Source organism: Vanessa cardui, chromosome 23, assembly GCF_905220365.1.
Source record: "Vanessa cardui chromosome 23, ilVanCard2.1, whole genome shotgun sequence".
NCBI classification, from domain to species: Eukaryota; Metazoa; Arthropoda; class Insecta; order Lepidoptera; family Nymphalidae; genus Vanessa; species Vanessa cardui.
The window spans coordinates 9232557-9253921 of NC_061145.1; the positions used below are offsets into that span (position 1 = coordinate 9232557).

Consider the following 21365-nt stretch of genomic DNA (forward strand, 5'->3'; position numbering starts at 1 on the left):
TCGACGTTTAGGTTAATTTAACAGCAATTTGGGGAATATTTTGTACGAGTTGGCATCACTGAGCTCGAGCAGTCGCGTGACCGTCGACGACGTGAAACGATACGAATGTACGGAAACGAAAGCGTCGGAGGCGGGGTGACGTCAGAGGCGGGGTGACGTCACGGGCGGGGTGCGCGCGGCGGGTGGCGTCGCGGGTGACGTCACGGGCGGTCAGCTGGCGGGCGCGGGCGACGCGGGCGCCAGCAGGTGCGCCGGCACGCACACGGGCCGCAGCCGCGCCGGGACCTTCTTCTGTGGACACAGCGTCTGCGCCGCGCGCGTCGTGAGACTTACTGCCGCGCGCTCATTGGCTGCCGGTCGACGGTCACGCGACAGGCGGCCAATGAGCGCTCGAGACTCAAGTCGATCTCGTAAAAACTGAATTTGATTGGCAGTTTTTGTAACTTTAACAATGCTAACAGTAGAGTGAACTGACATATCATATGACTATATATATCGTACTTACTGCCGCGCGCTCATTGGCCGCCCGTCGACGGTCACGCGACAGGCGACCAATGAGCGCTCAAGACTCGATCTCGTAAAAACTTTTTTTTTTAAGGTATATTTTGGCGGACGAGCATATGGGCCACCTGATCGTAAGTGGTCACCATCACCTATAGACAATGACGCTGTAAGAAATATTAACTATTCCTTACATAGTCAATGTGCCACTAACCTTGGGAACTAAGATGTTACGTCCCTTGTGCCTGTAGTTACACTGGCTAACTCACCCTTCAAACCGGAACACAACAATATTGAGTACTATTATTTGGCGGTAGAATAACTGATGAGTGGGAAACAAACCCCTACCACCAAGTAATAAAACTAATTTGATTGGCGTTTTCCGTTACTTTTTACAATGCTTACAGTAGAGTGATCTGACATAAATCGTAACGTAAAGGAAGAACGTTAATAAGTGCCTCCTCCGGGCCACCTTTCCTCATTCAGACGACACTCAAAACTTACATCATCATTTAGACGAGCATTTTTACCTGTTGTCTGATGTCTCAATGAATTATTAATTAATTTCTACGTTAAATTATTTCTAAGTTAAAATGTTAAACTTGTATCTTACGCCAAAATTTACTGTAAGGAATCTGTTTATTCGTATATACAAAACGTTTTTATTAGAAGTATTTGTTCGTACCCGTCTCGCGAAGACGAAGCAACCCGTGTCGGTGTCGGCGGGCGCGCTGGGCGGCGACAGCTGCAGGTCTGCCGTGCGACTCTCCTTGCCCTCCTCGTCTGTGAAGAGTCAAGTCGTTATGATTACGGGGATACATTTTTTTTTGTTTTCATATTTTACTTGGTGGTAGGGCTTTGTGCAAGCCCGTCTGGGTAGGTACCACCCACTCATCAGTTATTCTACCGCCAAATAACAGTAGTCAGTATTGTTGTGTTCCGGTTTGAATGAGCCAGTGTAACTACAGGCACAAGGGACATAACATCTTAGTTCCCAAGGTTAGTGGCGCAGTGACGATGTAAGGAATAGTTAATATTTCTCACAGCGTCATTGTCTATGGGTGATGGTGACCACTTACCATCAGGTGGCCCATAATTATGTTCGTCCGCCAACCTATACCATAAAAAAAAAAAAAATACAAGAAAGTATTTATAGGAAGTTAGTTGTATAATTTGGACACTGACTGAGTACAGTGATAGTACTTTTTAATGAAGACTTTTTATGTAATTAGCTACTAGATTTGGCGGTGGTGCGAAACACTATTGATTACCAGGACGATTATATTATATTTAATAGCATATTTTTTTTTTTCTTGACATATTTGACATTAGTTTAGCACGTATAGCACAGCGGAAGCGATACCAACCGGTCGCAAAGACGTTGAGCTCGGTGAAGCAACCCGTCTCGATCATCTCGCGCTGCCAGGGTATGCTGACGGAGCCCGTGTTGAACTTGCCGTAGAAGGTGTCGTCAGCGGCGTCGAGGTTCACGCCCTTCACTGTCGAGAACTGCTCGATGTCGAGCACGTCCTTCGCGTAGACCGCGTGCGGGTCGGGCACGAAGGGCGCGACCACCATGCCGGCCTCGAGGCGCGCCCAGTTGAGGCGCGCGAAGAAGCGATGCTGCTTGACGAGTGCGGCTCCGCGCCGGCCCGCGCCGCCCAGCCGCGCGCATGCGCTCTTGGCCAGCAGCGCGCCGCACAGCGCACGCGCGCACTCGCTGAACTTGTGCGAGTACTTCTCGGCGTCGTGCTTCACGCGCCTGTCGACCTCCTCGCGTTTCACCTTCTCCTTGCGCGCGCGGAACGGCGCCCGGCCCTCGATCATCTCGTAGACGAGGCAGCCGAACGAGAACCAATCGGGACTGAACGTGTAGCGCTCGTTGTCGATCACCTGCGGGCAGACGGCCGTTAGGGTTGCCAGGTCCTCAGACGCAAAAGCCGGACAGACCTGTGAGTTTGTCCCGACATTCGGGTAAAAAATCCGGACATCTTGTTTTTTTTTTTGTCCATTTTTTTTTATAAAAAGTGTAAAACTAACTTTTTTTTTGTCCCAACATTCGGTCGAAAAATCCGGACGCTACACGTTTTTGAAAAATTTTAGTGTTACTTAAAAAAAAATGGAAATCCGGGATTTTCTAATTGCATTTTAATAAAACAAAAGCAAAATCAAGCTAATATTTCTTTATTATAAATCAGTCTCTAACTCTCTTAATCATCAGTCGTTATATTATAACAAAACAAAAATTATTTGATGATGAAATTGAAAAATCCTAACAGGCCGGATGCCGCTTATTTTGACCGGACAAGCAATCAAAAATCCTACGTATGTCCTGCTTTATCCTAACACCTGGCAACCCTATCGGCCGTCAGTCGGGCATACTCGGGCGCACTCGGGCGCACTCGGCGCGTACCTCGGGCGCCATGTAGCCGACGGTGCCGACGCGGCCGCGCACACTGCCGCCGTCGGGCACGTCCACAGCCAGGCCCAGGTCTGAAATGCGCACGTGGCCCGCGTCGTCCAGCAGGATATTCTCCGGCTTGCAGTCCCTGAGGACCGCACATGAGTTACCATTAAAAAACTAATCCATCGACTCGGGATTATTGACTGCTTAGAGGACTGATTGATTAAAAGACATTTTTTTTTTTATGGAATAGGTTGGCGGACGAGCATATGGGCCACCTGATGATAAGTGGTCACCATCGCCCATAGACAATGACGCTGTAAGAAATATTAAGTATTCCTTAAATCGTCAATGCGCCACCAACCTTGGAAACTAAGATGTTACGTCCCTTGTGCCTGTAGTTACACTGGCTCACTCACCCTTCAGACCGGAACACTACAATACTGAATACTGTTATTTGGCGGTAGAATAACTGATGATTGGTACCTACCCAGACGGGCTTGCACAAAGCCCTACCACCAATTTATAACACGGGTATTGGAGCAGTACCTGTAGACGATGCCCATCTTGTGCAAATGCTCGAGGCCGCAGGCGACCTGTGCGGCGTAGAAGCGCGCCCGTTCAAGTCCAAGGCCTGTGTCGGCGCCGCACATGTTGTAGATGTGGAACTTCAGGTCGCCGCCTAAGCACCGCAAGAAGGCTCATGATTATAAATAATTCAAATATTTTACGACACGCTTTGATGATCTTTAAATTTATAGTGCATTATATGTATGTCATGTGAAGAGCAGAGATGGCCTGAAGAGCAGAGATGGCCCAGTGGTTAGAAAGCGTGCATCTTAACCGATGATTGCGGGTTCAAAACCAGGCAAGCACCGATGATTCATGTGCTTAATTTGTCTTTATAATTCATCTCGTGCTCGGCTGTGAAGGAAAACATCGTGAGGAAACCTGCATGTGACAAATTTCATAGAAGTTCTGCCACATGTGTATTCCACCAACCCGCATTGGAACAGCGTGGTGGAATATGTTCCAACCCTTCTCCTCAAAGGGAGAGGAGGCCTTTAGCCCAGCAGTGGGAATTTACAGGCTGTTGTTGTTGTTGTTGTTGTATATGTATTTATATGTATTTAGTATATTTGTATGTATTTATGCGTATATGTATGTATATATATGTATATGTATGTATGTAGTTAGGTTTTTATAATTGTCTGGATTACCTTCGCTTCGCTTATTATTATTTGCACTACCCATATATTTTGACTTTGCTTCTTTCACTACGGGTTGTCTGGTAGAGATTGCTTATAGCAATAAGACCGCCCTTGTACACCACTTTCTTTTCCTTATATTTGTTATTACTGTTTTTTTTTCCTGTTAATGTTTGTGTGCAATAAAGTTTTTATCTATCTATCTATCTACTTTTATATAAACAACAGAAATTACAATATTCGGGTCGCATTTATATTTGCAAAAAAATGCCAATGGATATGTAATTTGTCGGTTTACAAGGTACTCCTGTAAAAACTAACGAACTATAGGGGTTATTGGGCAGCACTTTTTTTAAAAAAAAATTTTTAACCCAATGTAAGTAGCTGAAGCACTTGTGTTATGGAAATCAGAAGTAAGGACGGTACCACAAACACCCAGACCCAAGACAACATAGAAAACTAATGATAATCTACATCGACTCGGCCGGGAATCGAACCCGGGACCTCAGACTGGCGACATGAAAACCAGTGTACACACCACTCGACCACGTAGGTCGTCTTTATAACCCGACAGATTCTATAGTCAATCGGTCAAGTCGGATACAATATCCTTATAGGTTCGTGATGGTGGCAAAGCTGACCGTTCATGATGGTGAGCACGAGACACAGCGCGTCTTTGGTCTCGTACGCGTACGCCAGGTTGACGACGAAGCGCGAGTTGATCCGCTGCAGTATCAGCTTCTCCGTGATCACCATGTTCTCGCCTTTCCTCTTCTTTATTCGCTTCTTTTCTAACTTCTTGCACGCGTACATCTTACCCGTAGCGCGAACCTGCGAACAGGACATTTGTTAACATTTGACATATTTTCCCGTAAGAGTTCAGATGGCCCAGGGATCGGAACGCGTGCATCTTAACCGATGATGATAGTGGGTTGAAACCCAGGCAAGCCCCATTAGAATTTCCAAGTGCTAAATTGTGTTTATAATTCATGGTGCTGGGTGGTGAATATATAGGTAATATAGGTAATATATATATAGGTTCATCTCAATGGGAGTTTTTAAACTTTTAAAACTCCCATTGAGATGGACCTACCAGAAATAACTTTGTCCGTTAGAAATAAGACCTTGGACTTGTAGATGATAAAAAAACGTGGAATTAATACCTGTTGACTTCCAAGCAGGATATATTAATTTAAATAATTGAATTAACTAACATGACTTAAAATTTTTAAAATGTTGAAGAAGAGTAACTACTGAGTTTCTTGCCGTTTCTTCTCGGTAGAATCTACTTTCCGAACCGATGGTAGCTTCACTCAATTGTTAATTGACGATTCAAAAGTGATTATTTTGAAGAAGATTACTTTAATTTTGACATAGACACTTCACCTGACACGCGCACACTTCCCCGAATCCTCCCTTCCCCAAGACGCGGTACATCCGAAACGTGTGCTGAGTGACCGGCTGCGCCTCCAGCCACTTCCACTGGAGGTAGCGGTGGAAGTACATCGACCTCTCGAACTCAGAGAACGGACTGCCGGCGAGGAAGCTCTTGACGCATCGTATGCACTCCGTGAAGATGTCCTTCGAGCCGCCTGAAATATAAATACAATCAAAATTAGTAGTAAGGAGCTGAGATTAACCGATGATTAAGGGTTCAAACCCAGGCAAGCACCACTATATATATGTGTGCTTAATTGTGTTTATAATTCATCTCGTGCTCGGTGGTGGAGGTAAATATCGTGAGAAAACCTGCATGTGTCTAATTTCATCGAAATTCTGCTACATGTGCATTCCATCAACCAGCATTGGAACAGCGTGGTGGAATATGTTCCAAGCCCTCTCCTTAATGGAAGAGAAGGCCTTATCCCAGCAGTGGTAAATTTACAGGCTGTTACTTTACTTTTAAGTGTAGCTTACACAAAAGACAATATATAATTTGGTCTTATATTTTGAACTTTGCCTGTTCATAAATTTAAAGATCATGTTAAGCATATATAAAAAAGATAAAAAACCGTAGACATAGTATTTGCTGAATCTACACAGTATATATAAAAAAATATAGTACTGACATACAGTATAAGATTACTCTTTTACTGTGTTCCTTGCTGGTTATTCTCGGTTGAATCTACTTTTCGAAGCGTTCGTACCTTTACACTTAATTCACCCCTGTGATATAACGATTCAAAAGTTTACGAGGCTACTTGAATAACGAATAATTTGATTTTCGTTATAAAAAATCTCTATACTGAGCTATGAGTTTTTGATGGTACTGAAATCCTTATACTACTCCAAAGACAAAGTGCCTTCCAATTAAAACGATAAAATATATGGTATTTTTGATATGGATATTTTTTTTTTCTTTTAAGAAAGTATAGGTTGGCGGACGAGCATATGGGCCACCTGATGGTAAGTGGTCACCATCGCCCATAGACAATGATGCTGTAAGAAATATTAACTATTCTTTACATCGTCAATGTGCCACCACCTTGGGAACTAAGATGTTATGTCCCTTGTGCCTGTAGTGACACTGGCTCCCTCAGCCTTCAGACCGGAACACAACAATACTGAGTACTGTTATTTGGCGGTAGAATAACTGATGAGTGGGTGGTACCTACCCAGACGGGCTTGCACGAAGCCCTACCACCAAGTAAATTTATGGATACTTTAGTTACCTTCAAGCAACTTGCTCGCGTCATCGATGACGTCAGGAGGGACGACGTCCGTGACCGCTTCCCCATCTTCCGTCTTCAGGTACCGCCCGAAGAGCTCGACGGCGAGCGCCGTCCGCGTCTCATCCACCTCCACCTCGTATCTTTCCGTCTGTAAGTATTACACATCACATCTCGATAACAACGTCTTAGATCTTCAGAGAACTATTAGGTTCGCTGTCCACTAAAGCGGATATGGAGGGAAAGGACTGTCAACACTTAAGCTAAATTACTATAAGAAATACATATGTTTTAGTCCCTTATCCATCTGTACCCATTTTAGTAACTACCGAGATTAATTTTAGTTACATTTCAGTGAAAATAAACTCTGGAAAACAACTATTGCCACAAATTTCTGGTCCAATAGAAAGAGGGAGATAAATATATAGGTACTATTCCATTATGAAAGTCTTAGGGCGTAGACAATTAATCATTTCAAAAATATTATTTTATCACTGACTGTTTGTTTTATATTGTTAATCATAACTTGGCCAATCTATTGGTCGAATCTGTCGAAATCTTTGTACTGGTAAAATGCAAAGATCTCTTTTTGGTTACGCTTAACTGAAAAAAACTACTACACCAATATACGTCAAACTTATACCAGGAGATAGAGCGCTCTCCGAGATTATAGTTGGTTAACAAGTATAGTAAATTTTATGTCTTGACGTGACAAGTGTAGGAGAAAGGACATACCAGCTATCCCATATTGAATGATCCCAGCCCGTATATAAGAAATTTTAAACATACACAAATTTTACATCCCTAAGGCACCACCAATCTTGGTTAATTAGATATAATGTATCTTTTGCCTATTATACTGGCTTGCCCACTTTTCAAACTGTCATATAACTTATGCTTAGTATTACTGTTTGGCATAAAACACCTAAAAATTAAATGACGGACATCAATTAAAGTTCATTTTTTAAATATTTGAATACCAAACATATTCATTCAAACTTTTCGCAACAGAAAAACAGTATATGGAATATTAAAAATGGTGTTTAGTATTTATTAAATATTCCGTGCTAATACCTCGTCTTAAGACCCAGAACCGTCTAGGTTCCAGTATTTTGTCGATCTCCCATCCCCAAAGAAGTTTTAAAGGAACCTTCTAGGGTTTTCAATGATGATCTAACACTTGATAATATCGGCAAAGCATCAACACGAGACAGATTAGTTCGCATCCCTTGCAGCCTAGGTAACATGGTACATGGGTCCCCCTGATTCATGATAAATATAAGTAAATACCCACAAAAGAAATCCCAACATATATCTTTACAGTAGGTATTTTCAAATCCGATCGGTAGCTAAAGAGATAAGCGCGTTGAAACGAAAAAAGTAAAACAATATCTTCTTAATAATGCGTATAGATTACCATAAATGGAATTATATAAAATGGCCGACCACAGATAATACGCATATATTTATAAAATAGATATAAATACACACCAAACAAACAAATATTTTAAAAAAGGAACAGCGATAAAGATTGTTTACATGTAAGACTTTCTTAATGGAACGGGTTTTACATTATACCAACTTTTAACATACACGTAAGCTTTTCTTGTTATTCTGGCTTGTAGACCACGATGCGCAGATCTAGATAACGAAACGTATTGTATATTTAAAAAAAAATACATTGATTAAGGACACATACATTCAGCCAGGGCTCATTCAAAATCTCTTACAAAAATACTTTTTTTTTTAAAGTAGTTCCGAAATAATTGTTCGGAATATGAATTATTAAAAACGGTTAATATCAATTATTTCTATTTAAAATCTAGCAATTATTAAATCCATGCATTACATATATATATATATATATATACAGTTTTATTTGTTTTTTTTTTTGCGACCCTATATTTTGACCAAGAAGGTACAGATTATATATATTTCACGTGCGACTTATAAATGTTGTTTTTTTATCAATTAATGTTGTCTTCTTCTCACAAATGTCAAATCATTAATGATAGAAAGAGAAATCAGTATTTATCTAAAGGCAATACAACGTTTATAAGGTTTTCTAAATTATACAGATCATCTATATAGTTCATAGTTATAGGCATATCAAGCAAAGATTGCTAGTTAAGCTTACAGTTATTTGTTTAGTGCATGCTTTTATACAAATACTAATTGGGAAACCGCGGCATCAATCGTATATTCGGGATTATTGCTCATAGGTCAAATATAAAAACCCTATGTCCTTCCCTGTTGCTTCAAATCAAGATTCATCCAATTCGGTTCAGTAGTTTAATCATCAAAGCGTAACAAACAGACAGAGTTACTTTCGAACTTATATAAAATTAATTACAAGTTATTACCAGTCCAGGACCAGGATCAAATCGTGCAGATCAATGTTAAATAAAACTAGAACACCAATATACGTAAAACGCTCTTGATGTTTGGAATACAATCGTAGGTACAATATAAAGTGTAAAGAATTTTTGGTTGTTATAGTCAGGGCCGTATTTAAGGGAATAAGAGTTCTAACCATGAGTTTAACACAGAATGATATACTTCATAAATTAGAAGAAAAAAATTATATATTAGAGGAAAAAGATTGCCACATACAAAATAGAAAATTTTCAATATTACCAATTCGCATTGGTTGGCTTTAAAACAAAATCATTTTACCTATTCAAACATTTTTTAAAGCCACTCTACTTCCTATTTCAAACGGGGCCTTCGAAACTGCCCATGGTTTTATATCATTTTTTTTAAATTATTATCAACTAAATTTATGTCCAGTATTAAATGCATGAATGTCATTAATCCATACATTTACTGAAACAATTCTATCGTCCCTCGATACCGCCTAGTTACTGAAATGTAGGCACTGAGTGGACAGCATCAGGAACCGCCCACACGAGCTCATGACATTGAAATCGCTCACTATTATCTACATTATGATAATAAATTTAAAAATACATAATGCAATAAATACATTTAATCTGACATTTAAATACGACGTTCTGATTTATGGTTAACATAAACCGTTTAACAACTTAGAATTCGTTATTTTTATTAATAAAGTAATAAAATTTTATACGTCTGGCAACAAAAGTAAGAAATTGGATTGGTCTTCTTATAGGACATACTATACCTCCATACAATTTACATTTAATTTTTTTGAATATTAATTTTACTTGCCTATCTTAAATAGGTAGGCTGACTGGCAAATAGACCCATACGGTAAGAACTTAACGCTACTCAAACACTTCGATACTGTTAAAGATTCTACTACTATTACGTCGCTACTGTCCTATGTTAACCAAAATTTTATGCTTGTATTTACACTGGGTCACCATTTAACCCGTTACACTAGAGAATAGAAGACGATAGATGTGGTAAGTAGACAACCTAATACTTTATACAGCAATGTTAAGTGAGCCAGGACTATGATGTATTTTGATACCAAACAACTATTACTACTTAAAACTCTAACCTAATTTAATAAGTAAATTTCCATTGAAATTTGTTTATCACAAATAATTTAGAAGTTCAGAAGATATCTCTCAGACGTAACTTATTTAGAGGTAGTAAATATTTTATTATTCTATTCTTCGTACGAAGTTGCACGACATAAACAACAACAGTTATGTTTTGATCTAAGCGCACTCCCAATTTTTGTAAAAATATTACAAACTTTCGGTTGAATATTATATGGGCTAATGTTAGCTTTGGCGCCAACGTCTACTTCTTGTCTATATTGTGGTGCCTTCCCAGTTGTCTCTGGTTTCAATTTTAAATATAATATTATTATAAACACAACTCAATGTTTCCCTTCACCGAGAAACGCGAAAGCAATTTGTCCGTGTTGTGCAAATATACAAGTAAAAATCATTAAGAATTCAAAGAGAAAGATATGTATGTAAAACAGTATTAGTAAATAAAAAATAATTACGAAATATCTTTACAATAGGTAATATTCATAATTTCTTAAATATATACAAATATATAAGAAAAATAGTTGCTGTATAAATTATAACCGCGTGTAATGGTGACAAGAATGCTAACAACATTTCCGATCCTCTGGGCAAAAAACGAACCAGCCCTCCTGTCACCAGTCAAGGTAATAAGGCGAGGTGTTATACTTTTGATAAAGCGTTATGCACCACAGGTCATGGGTGTTTCGACAGCAAATAAAGAGAATAAAGTAATAAGAGCTTAATACGTAGCCTGTAAATATCACTATAGCAATTATTTTCTCTTTGAAATGGCAATTATTAGAACTTCTGCCAGAACACAATCAAACCATAAACACAATGGAAATACAAGAAAAAACTGCTATACTTTCCCGGAATTTATCCCATTACCATTAAAAAATATTCTACGAATTCTACTGGGACATTTCGGCTTACCTCGGCTACATTCGTTACTTAATAGACCGTGTAATAGAATCGATACCATTGCAAGATCCTCTCATCTTCAGGGCACACGTGAGAGCTTGTGAGTGGAAGCAATCGAACAAACAAACATGTCACTGACCGCATCTAAGAAGCTGTTGTACTTGTGGTAGTTGGGTCGGTTCCGTTCGCAGAACTGTCGGAAGAGCAGCTTTCCGATCGGCTGCTGGTCCACCACGTAATCGTATTCTACATCTGGAAAAGATAAAGAAATGTTAGGAACATTAAATGTAAGGAAAATTAACATCATTTAAAATCTAATTTTAATATTGAAGATTTTGATTTTTTTTTTCTTTTTTGGAGATATTAGAAGGACCAGTCTAAGGCAGCGCTGTGTTTTGACTGGTTTCTTTTGCCTCACAACGATATATGCATAAAAATAAATAGATAATTCTTATGTTAGCGCCATAGCTTGAGATCGATTTATTTCATCTTTTTTTGTCTAATAATGTACATAGAAAGTTGTTACGGAAAGAAGAAAAATGCCCAAACATTTCCATATTAAAAAAAAAAGTAAGGACATGCCGTGTAAGGTATAAGGTAGCCAAAAATATATAAAACTGATCTGAATGACACCGGTCAGTTGGATTGTATAATTTTTTAACTACAATTCTTATATAAAATAGTATAAACTGGATACTTTTCTGTAACCAAGTTGTTCGTAGAATCTAAATTTCAAACAGGTCTAAACGGCCTTTAATTAATCTTGTGAATGATGGTTCAAAAGCATTTGTAAAGTGCTCAGAGCTTACTTGAATAAAGTATATTTTGACAACGATTTGGATTTTGATTAATCGCCCGTCTTCCTGGTACCAGCGAATAAAAGATTAATTTCACAAAACCTCTAGTTTATTCTTAAAAATGTTTAATAATTTTCGATAAAAAAATGTCAACCATTATATTGAATAAGATAGATATTGGACGTCTATTTTTATGGATTTTATTCATTTTTTCAAAAGCAATTTGTCTCGGAAAATTCTATCATTCATACTTTGATTATTTAAGACAACGTCTAATCTCATGACAAGCATTTTTTCATAAACACCTTTCAATATAAATTATTTCAGTACCTTAGGGAATGTCTCGACGAAAATTGATTCTTGTTTAATTTACTTAAGTTTAAAATACAAACAGAAGTCTGTTTATTATCCTACGTGTATATATAGCAATTGTTAAAGTATATTAAAATACATGTGCTATAATGTCATATGGCGAAAAACACATATATTTACATAGCGAATAGTTATGTTCGCTTTAAACAGATGTATTATGTATACCAACATAAATTTATTTATATAATGTGTTTTATATATGAAAGTATAATGCATGCATTTGTATTCGTATGTAAGTGTGTATCTTTAGCTGATTATCCAAATTATAATCTTCTTCGTTCAATATTTCTTTTAGATCCGTTCATTCCTTCTAGTATGATTAACAAACATCCATCTAACCAACTAAAATTTCTCAATATCGGTGTATTCATACATGAAGACGCGCCCTTCCACATTACATTATTATCGGCGTTCATTTGTATGAGTGACACACTCATAGTAGTGTGAGTGTGACACAGTACAGCGTAAAGACAGAAAAAATATATTGTTAAGTTTATTTTATACACGCTCTGCCCGTGATATTATACGCGTTTGAATTTAACAAAAGAAAACATTATTGTAGCCTAAGTTACTCCATATTATATCAGTTATCTGCCAGTAAAAATCCTGTCAAAATCTGTCCAGCCTTTCCAGAGATTAGCCGGAACAAACAGACAGACACACAAAAATTGTTATTTTGGTATAAGTACATAGGCAATGAGTAAAAAAAGGACTATTGTAATATTACAAACAGACACTCAAATTTTATTATATGTAAAGATAAAAATTCTTGTTGAGTATTCATTCATAGTTTATACGGCGAGTATATTTTCGCGTTTCCCTATCGTTATCTAAGTTATAATATTATAGATTTAGTATTTTATCCGGCTAAATCCGGGTCTATTCCCCGATCGACTGAACGATCCGCAAAATCCGTGGATTATGAAAAGGTCTGTGTGGATTTTATATGTATGAGGTGTCGAGGGATTGCAGCGACGATTCTGAAATATGTGATTCACAAATATTAGCTACATGAAAAAAAGTAGGTACGGTTAGCACAACAATATTTTTTCACGTCACTGAATATTTTCAAGTCGTCGCCTTGTTATGTCTGTAAGGGAAAAACTACCAAATGGATCTTCATAGGGTATTCGCCAATGGACGAAGTGATTCATGATGAAGGTTAAAGTTTATATTCATTGAATGACGACCTCCATGGTCGAGTGCTGTGTACACCGATTTTCACGGGTACGCTATGCTGAGGTCTCGGGTTCGATTCCCGCCGAGTCGATGTAGATTACCATTAGTTTACCACTATGTTGTCTTGGGTCTGGGTGTTTGTGGTACCGTCGTTACTTCTGATATAATATATAACACAAGTGCTTCAGCTACTTACATTGGGATCAGAGTAATGTATGTGATGTTGTCTCATATTTATTATTTATTTTTATTATTATTGAAGTTTTGTGTAAATTGACTGATATATCATGATGACTGTTAAAGTTGTCGGAATCTATGAATAAACCAATGGACTCATGTTTATTACGATATACGAGGTATGTTTAAAAAGTATCGCGAATTTTGTGTCAAAAAATATTTATTTATTCATGAATATCTATTTTGTTCCCTTCAAAGTAGTATGAGATATTATATCGTGCCAACGGTTTTTCCAATCTTCGAAGTTGTTATGTAGACCCTTCTCAACGCGAGCGAAGTCAGGTCGGTAAACTAGTTTTATAAAACTAGATAGTATTAACTAGTATCATATGGACAGGATGAAGATAGGGCATGAAGGGACGCTACTTTAACGGTTATAGCTGAAACGATAACGATCTTAAGAGACAGTCCGTGATAAAGATAGCCAACAACTCTAATGAACTACTTATAAAATTAACTATTTAAAAAAATCTAGTCGATAAGTTAGTACGCTACTGATATGGAAATAAGTGGTTGAAAAGAGTCGTTGTATATAAAAAAATCTATGAAGTTAGGATGTCGTTGGAGCTAGGCTATAAGATTATTATCAAAAACACCATACATTCAGTAGAGTTAAATGGAATTAGTATTTGTAATTAATCTCGTTCTCGACGGTTAAGTAAACATCGCGAGGAAAACTGCATGTGACTAATTTAATTTCTGCCATTTTTAAATCCACCAACCCGCATTGGCTCCAAACCTTCTCCTCAATGGGAGAGAAGGCCTTAGTCCAGCAGAAGGAAATTTACAGGCTGTTGATGATTGATGAAGTGGAATTAGAGTCAAAGTGATATCCAAAACTAAAAGTTACTATTTTCAAATTAAGAAAACATTCATGGTTACAATAAGTACAGAAGCGTTCTGGCAATTAAAATCTTTCGAAGATGCTTTTTGATTCTGGTCCCTTAAGGCTAAATGATTGACGAGACCTTGCTTACTGATGAGGAGGAACTCAGGTGAGTAAGATACTAGAGGTCAGCACCCAAACTAGATTAATCTAGTAAGGAGAAAGTCCGTCTGAGGGTAAAGACTTTTCCCCTTAATCTTATATGAGATACCAACTTCCATTTTCCTCTACACTAGCTACCTCTTATTTAAAAACTAACGAGCCAGTTAAACCTACATACCGTTCATACATCGGCACTGCACACGTTGTGGAAAGTTAGTATAAATTAGAGTAATTAATTTCTAATTAATACCAATTGCTCGGGGACCGGTTCAATTACTGTATACCTTTTACTGTTAATTAGAAATTAAATATCAATTATCTCTTTATAGTTTAATTTAGCTATTTTTTTAAAAGCGAAAGTTATTATTGTATGAATGAGTAATGTTTTGAAAGTATGACATTTGGTAGCGTTGGAAAAAAAAATGAGAACAAATGCTGTACATGTATGTTAACTTTTTTACGAATGCTTTTTGTTGTTATAACATATATAACTATGTAACTGTAAATTCATTCGCACTATGTCCGATTCGAACGTTTAAACGCCTGTTTGAAAACGAAATGACCGTCAAAAATCACTGATCCGTTACTTTTCTCGGGTCCGTCTGGTAAACGGCATTACTTAAAGTGCTTACCCTTTCCTTAGACGTACCGAGGAAACGAACGTCAATGAGAACGGAGCCCTGATTCTATGTTTTTGAACATATAATAGTATAAAACAAAATCGATTAAACCGTCTGTCCTTGTGTACGCTTCGATATTTAAAATTACACAACATATTTTGATGCTGTTTTGTTTCAATAGATAAATTGATTAATTATATGTATAATACATGCACAGTATAGAAGAGAAACAGTGATTATTTTAGATATTTCTAAAGTGATATATTCTGTATGTATCAATTACACCCGTTGAAGTCGGGGCGGGTGGTTAGTGTGTACTAAAAACCTTCAATGAAACGCAAATAATTATTATGTAGATTGAAAACTTTTTTTCAAATAAGGATTACAAAAGTCTCTTCGTTTATTAAAAAAAAAACTATTTTGTTGCCATTGTAAAAATAATAAAATTAATATTTATATTTTTATTATAAGAATATATGCACGAAGAAAGTATCACATAACGAATACATGATATGTAACTTCGATACAATTTAAAATTACATTCATGAAATGTTGCCACTATAATCAAGTTCATACACTTTACGAGGTCTAAAAATAGAAATAAAGAAATATTTTTGTCATTGTTCACTTGCTTATTGATAATTTGATAGTCAAAAATCTACCACCGGTTCAGTATTTAATACCTCGAACCTGAGAAGAACCAGCGAAAGAAACTCAACGGGATACTATATAGTTCTATTTTTTTTTCTGAAAATGTCCCCAAAGTCGGCATCATTCGCTAGTCTCGCGTCAATTTTATCTATCTTTATAATTTAGCACTCAAACCCTCGTGGAAGACGTTAAACTGAGCCTTCCTAACTTGGAAATTAAAGTGAACGTTCGGATCAAATTACCATTGATAAAATAAAGCTCTAGGTCATGGGAAGACAGCGGAGTGAAGGCTGAATAATCATTGAATTATTAATTAATAAACATTCATTATTATACACCACAAGTACACTATAAACAATTACTTATAAATAGTAATTAGTTGTGTCGCATTATGAGTGGTCTTGTTAATTTAATTTAAAAACATAGGTAAGAACGTAAAGTAACCAAACAACTTAGATGTAGCATCAGAAAATTCAATAATAACGATTACTGCCGATTTATACAACCAATAGAAATAGCTCCCTATCGCGCCATTCGACGCTATTCGTCGAAAAAGCAAGTGCATGTAAATCGACATGTCAAATTGTCGAATATATTAGGTCATATGATATTACAAGTTATTACGTTCGTGTAAAGATCATATTCAAATAATAAATAAATACTGACAATTTGGGATAGCGTACTTAATTCGGATGAGATCGGTTTTACGAATTTTGCCGATGCTACAGCTAATTTGTGTCGTACTATACCGCTGCCCATAGAGTTCTTGCTCAACTGCAGACCTATAAATAAAACCTTAGAGACGGAAAACAAAATCAATGTGGGAAAAACAAAACGAATCGTTTATTTATAACTGTAATAAAAATACTCATATAATTTCCTTATTATTGTTTAATAAGTAATAATTGTATATACGTTTCCTGTATTATAAATATCGTATATACGTATAATTGGTATGTCATTATTTAGGGGCATTACATACATCTTTGAACCCGTTATTAGAGATTCATTCGACGTCAGTGGCGTAGATATCATAGGGTAAAGGTCGACCCCCCTAAGACTAGGAAGGCCTTAGGGGCAATATTTAAAAAAGGTCATTACAAGGTTACATTACATTGCTATAATTTGACTAAATTTTTTTCTCGATGCAACCTATTCAAGGCCTTTACAAACTACGCTACTGATTGGGACGCTTTTGTAGTTTATAATTCCCGATCACACTTTTTTATTTAATGGTACCTGATGGTAAATCCTCATCCCGTCTCTTCTCTTTATACATATAATAGTTCTAGATTCTTATGATATAGGTAGGTAGGTAAGCACCACTGGCTCTAGACATTGGCGCCGTATGAAATTTTAATATATTCTTACATAAGTAATGCGCCACCAAAGTTGGGAAATGAGATGTTACGTCCCTCGTGCCTGTTGTTACGGTGTATATATGTGTGTGTGAAGTATATGTACGTGTGTGTGAAGTATATGTACGTGTATGTGAACTATACGTGTGTGTGAAGTATATCAGTGTGTATGTCTATGAAGGACTTCTCCTAAGGACTTGGATCGATTTTAATGAAGTTGAAAACGTAGTTTAAGTATGAAAACGGGCCTCCAGGTTTCCCTCCTTACCCGGGCTGGTCCTCCCCGGTAACCTCAGCTACCGGGTCAGCTTTTGACCCAGTGGGACAGGGCCATTTAAACCTATTGGTTTTTTATATGTAATGTACACTGGATAGTTTACACTTAACGCGATAGGTGGCACCACAATCGGATAATAAATACAATTCTTATTTCGTCCGTAAGAAGTCGAAGCATTACTTCTTTTTTATTATAACAAAACTCAATAATAAAATTATATATTCCAACATGTTATCCTTAAATAAATTACACTTTTCTTTTATTACGAGTATGAACTTTTCCGCCATTTTTTCGTCCTTTAAGCCGCTTTAAAGCAATAAACGGGAACCTTGCAACTCTGTGTCTAGTTATTTTAAAATTACGCGATCTTAAATTTCTCCGAGTCGACCGTTACCGTTAGACGGCAATGCCTTTGAAACAATGAAACGAGATAACTGAGGGAACGTTCCTATTTAACATTTAAACTCCTAAGCTGGAGATAATAAACTAAAAAAAAAGTATAAGTAAAGGAAAACAGTTGAAATGTTATCTATATTAATATTATAAATTTGAAAGTAAATCTGTCTGTCTGTCTGTCGATCTTTCACAACCAAACCGCTGAACAGCTTAGGAACACATACAACAACATAACATAACATCATAACATACAACCAATACCCTAAAATGCGAACGATGCCGGGGGGGACTACTAGTTGATATTAATCCGAAAATTGATTTTATTTTATTAATTGTTCGTAACGTTGTCAAGGGTAAAGTTACCTCCCGCTAGACACGTGGGAAGCTGTACAACAGTATCATTGAAATCGATTTTGTACGTATTTTAAGCTCAAAGAACGAAATCTCTCACGGCGCGTGTGGCAAGCAGTGATTACCACAGCGAGGCTCATGACTGTCTTAATAATTATTTCGCAATGCGTGTTTAAAAGAAACCAAAGAGAGCTGTGGGCTGTTTTGACTCAATTATTAATTCCATTTGAATCCAAATATAAAATAAAGTTATTTTTAAGTGATAATCATTACATAGTATAAAACAAAGTTGCTCACCGCTATCTGTCCCTATGTACGCTTAGATCTTTAAAATTACGCAACGGATTTTGATGCGTTTTTTTTTAATAGATAGAGTGATTTGCGATGATGGTTTTTATATACAATACATGGACGATACAGAAAAAAAAAAACAATGATAATTTTAGAAGTTTCTAATGTGATGTCATACATAAACAAATTCTGTAATATAAAATTTATTAAAAATATATATTGTATATTTAACATTATACTAAAAACAAAAAAAAATTGGATCCCGCTGAGTTTCTTTCCCCGGTTCTTCTCAGATCTGAGGTGTTGAATTCCGAACCGGTGGTAGATTTTTTGACAGTCAATAAGATAGTGTAAACACTTCTATTTTGAATAAAGACTTTTGACTTTGACTATGATATCTAGTATCAGCATTGCACCCGTGCGAATTCGGGCGGGTCGCTAGTTGTTTGGAAAATAAGAGTCATATCGAAGTTAAACGAAACCTATCTACGTATGTATGTACATTTGAATAAAACGATTTAGTTACAATGAGTGGCTCCTGAGTTTCTCGGTAGAATCTACATTCCGAAACGGCGGCGGCATTACTTTTAATTCAATAGCGTAACATGAACACTCAAAGGAGCTTTTATGTGCCATTCTTGAATAAATAATATTCATTACTTTTGTTACGTATACTAAATGTCTCGTATTTTAATATATATTTAAATTCATCTTTACTGATATTATAAATGCGAAAGCAACTCTGTTTCAATAAGTACAAAATTGATTTTAAATTAAATTTGGTATGAGGTCAACATGGAAGACCTAGAAACCTCTAGAAAAGACAGGTTATTTTTTATACCTGATACTTAGTACAGCTCTACCTAATATACGAGCAAAATATACTAAGAATATATTTTTTTACAAGTTAGAAAATAACACGTATACTGTTATAACTGTTAAAAACTGCGTAAAAATACACACAACGAAACCTCTTGACACGTACACATCGGTAATACAATTATACGTGGTCGAGATAACCCAACAAGACATAAGGTTGATACAAAAATTACTAAGTAATATTTGGTACAATGGTACAGTATAGCATATCCTTACAATTGTATTATAACCTTATCAATTTAAATATCGCCAACAAAGGTTACAGCTGTTAGATCGGTACGTATAATATAAAAAACTCGAGATATATTTTTTAACCGCAAGTGTTGTAATTCACCTGCACTCCGAAGGGCCCGCGCTACCAATAATAGACGTTTGACGTCACGCATTCCGAACGCCGACGTCATTTCAAATATCACTCAAACAATTAACCTTACGCCGTTTACCTCGTTATTATGAAAACGCTAGCCGAACCTGTGGATTTATCCGTACGAAATTTATAACATAAAAACTTCTAATCCTCCTTAGGGGTGAAGATTTGTTAGATCCTTGATATCTACACCCTATAAGGATACTACCTGCCAAATTTCGAGCTTGTAGGTGTTTCAGTTTCGGAGATTTCTTGATTAATCTGTGAGTGTGCCAATGGACTGACTGGTAAACCTTTCCTTTTGTTTGTTTTTTTTTTTTTTATTTATAATAGGAAGTCATTCCTGACAATTAGATAGACCAGGCTCATCACCTTTGTTTATAGACTATAAATAGAGGCACAAGTATCAGCAGCATTAAGTAGGTATTAAAAGAATACGCGGTGAATGAAGAAGCCTCTTGCGGGACGAGCATGGCGAGGGCAACTGATGCAGCTCATTCTTACTGACTGTACTGGCCGTCTTCGCGTTTGGACTCCACTACCAGTCACCATCAAGTGGAGTGGAGTCGTATGCTTACTCAGAAAATATATATAAAAAAAACCATCACAGAGGCAAATGATCACACCTCAGATTTTATGTCCTTTGGTTATAAAAACAATCGAATCAGGCAGTCATGCTTCAAATCGAAACATAATATAATCGTACAAAATGTTAAACTAATTTCGGAGCGACTCATGGAAGACTAGGAACTGCGTAAGACATCCACTCACCTTCACAATCAGACATAAACGGGAAAATATCAGGAGAAAGACAAATACGTTACGTTCTTTCCGAAACACAAGAAGACAAAATCCGAGCCATTTCTTGAAAATTCTATATGTATAGGACTATTCAGTTAAGTTAAGTTAGTCAATCCCCTACAAATAATGAATTACAAATATTTAATATTCCTGGCCTACTTATTTCTTTTTATATAACATTTGGCCACAATCAATGTCCTTGGTGCAACGAAAACGAGCCTTAAAATCTCGAAGGAATAAACATACCGACGACAGTTTAATTCTCTTGCATTTACATAACAAGTCTTTATTTATTAAACATTATTAATAATACAGGATAACTTGGTATATAACCTTGTTTATTTCAAAACGATATGATAGCTATAAGTTCTATATACGTTCTATATTTCGTAACACTGATGATACAAACTTAAAAAAAAACGGAATACGTACGATTTAAAAAAAAACAGAACCTGGGCTTAATTAAATTTTTATTCTTTTTAATTTTCAACCGACTTCAAAAAAGGAGGAGGTTCTCAATTCGACCCGTATGTTTTTTTCTATGTTTGTTACGCGATAATCCGCCAATTATGAACCGATTTGAACAAATCTTTTTTCGGCGTATACGTAACACCTCAAGGGTGGTCCC

General features: G+C 36.8%; 1 protein-coding gene across 3 annotated transcripts in view; it reads right to left on the reverse strand.

Moving 5' to 3' along the window:
• LOC124539684 (G protein-coupled receptor kinase 2) overlaps window positions 1–21365 on the reverse strand; it is an 80088-nt gene continuing 58723 nt past the window's right edge. Inside the window, exons 3-12 of one of the 3 annotated variants that reach the window (XM_047117007.1) lie at window positions 11313–11425; window positions 8376–8423; window positions 6786–6933; window positions 5500–5705; window positions 4755–4944; window positions 3455–3587; window positions 2915–3050; window positions 1869–2394; window positions 1187–1284; window positions 1–306 (exon numbers count right to left, since the gene is read on the reverse strand). In XM_047117007.1, the coding sequence (XP_046972963.1) occupies window positions 211–306; window positions 1187–1284; window positions 1869–2394; window positions 2915–3050; window positions 3455–3587; window positions 4755–4944; window positions 5500–5705; window positions 6786–6933; window positions 8376–8423; window positions 11313–11425 (1694 nt within the window). In that variant the 3' untranslated portion in view covers window positions 1–210. Of the gene's footprint in view, window positions 307–1186; window positions 1285–1868; window positions 2395–2914; window positions 3051–3454; window positions 3588–4754; window positions 4945–5499; window positions 5706–6785; window positions 6934–8364; window positions 8424–11312; window positions 11426–21365 lie in introns of those variants that run through there. The other 2 variants (XM_047117009.1, XM_047117008.1) reach the window with 2 other exon arrangements.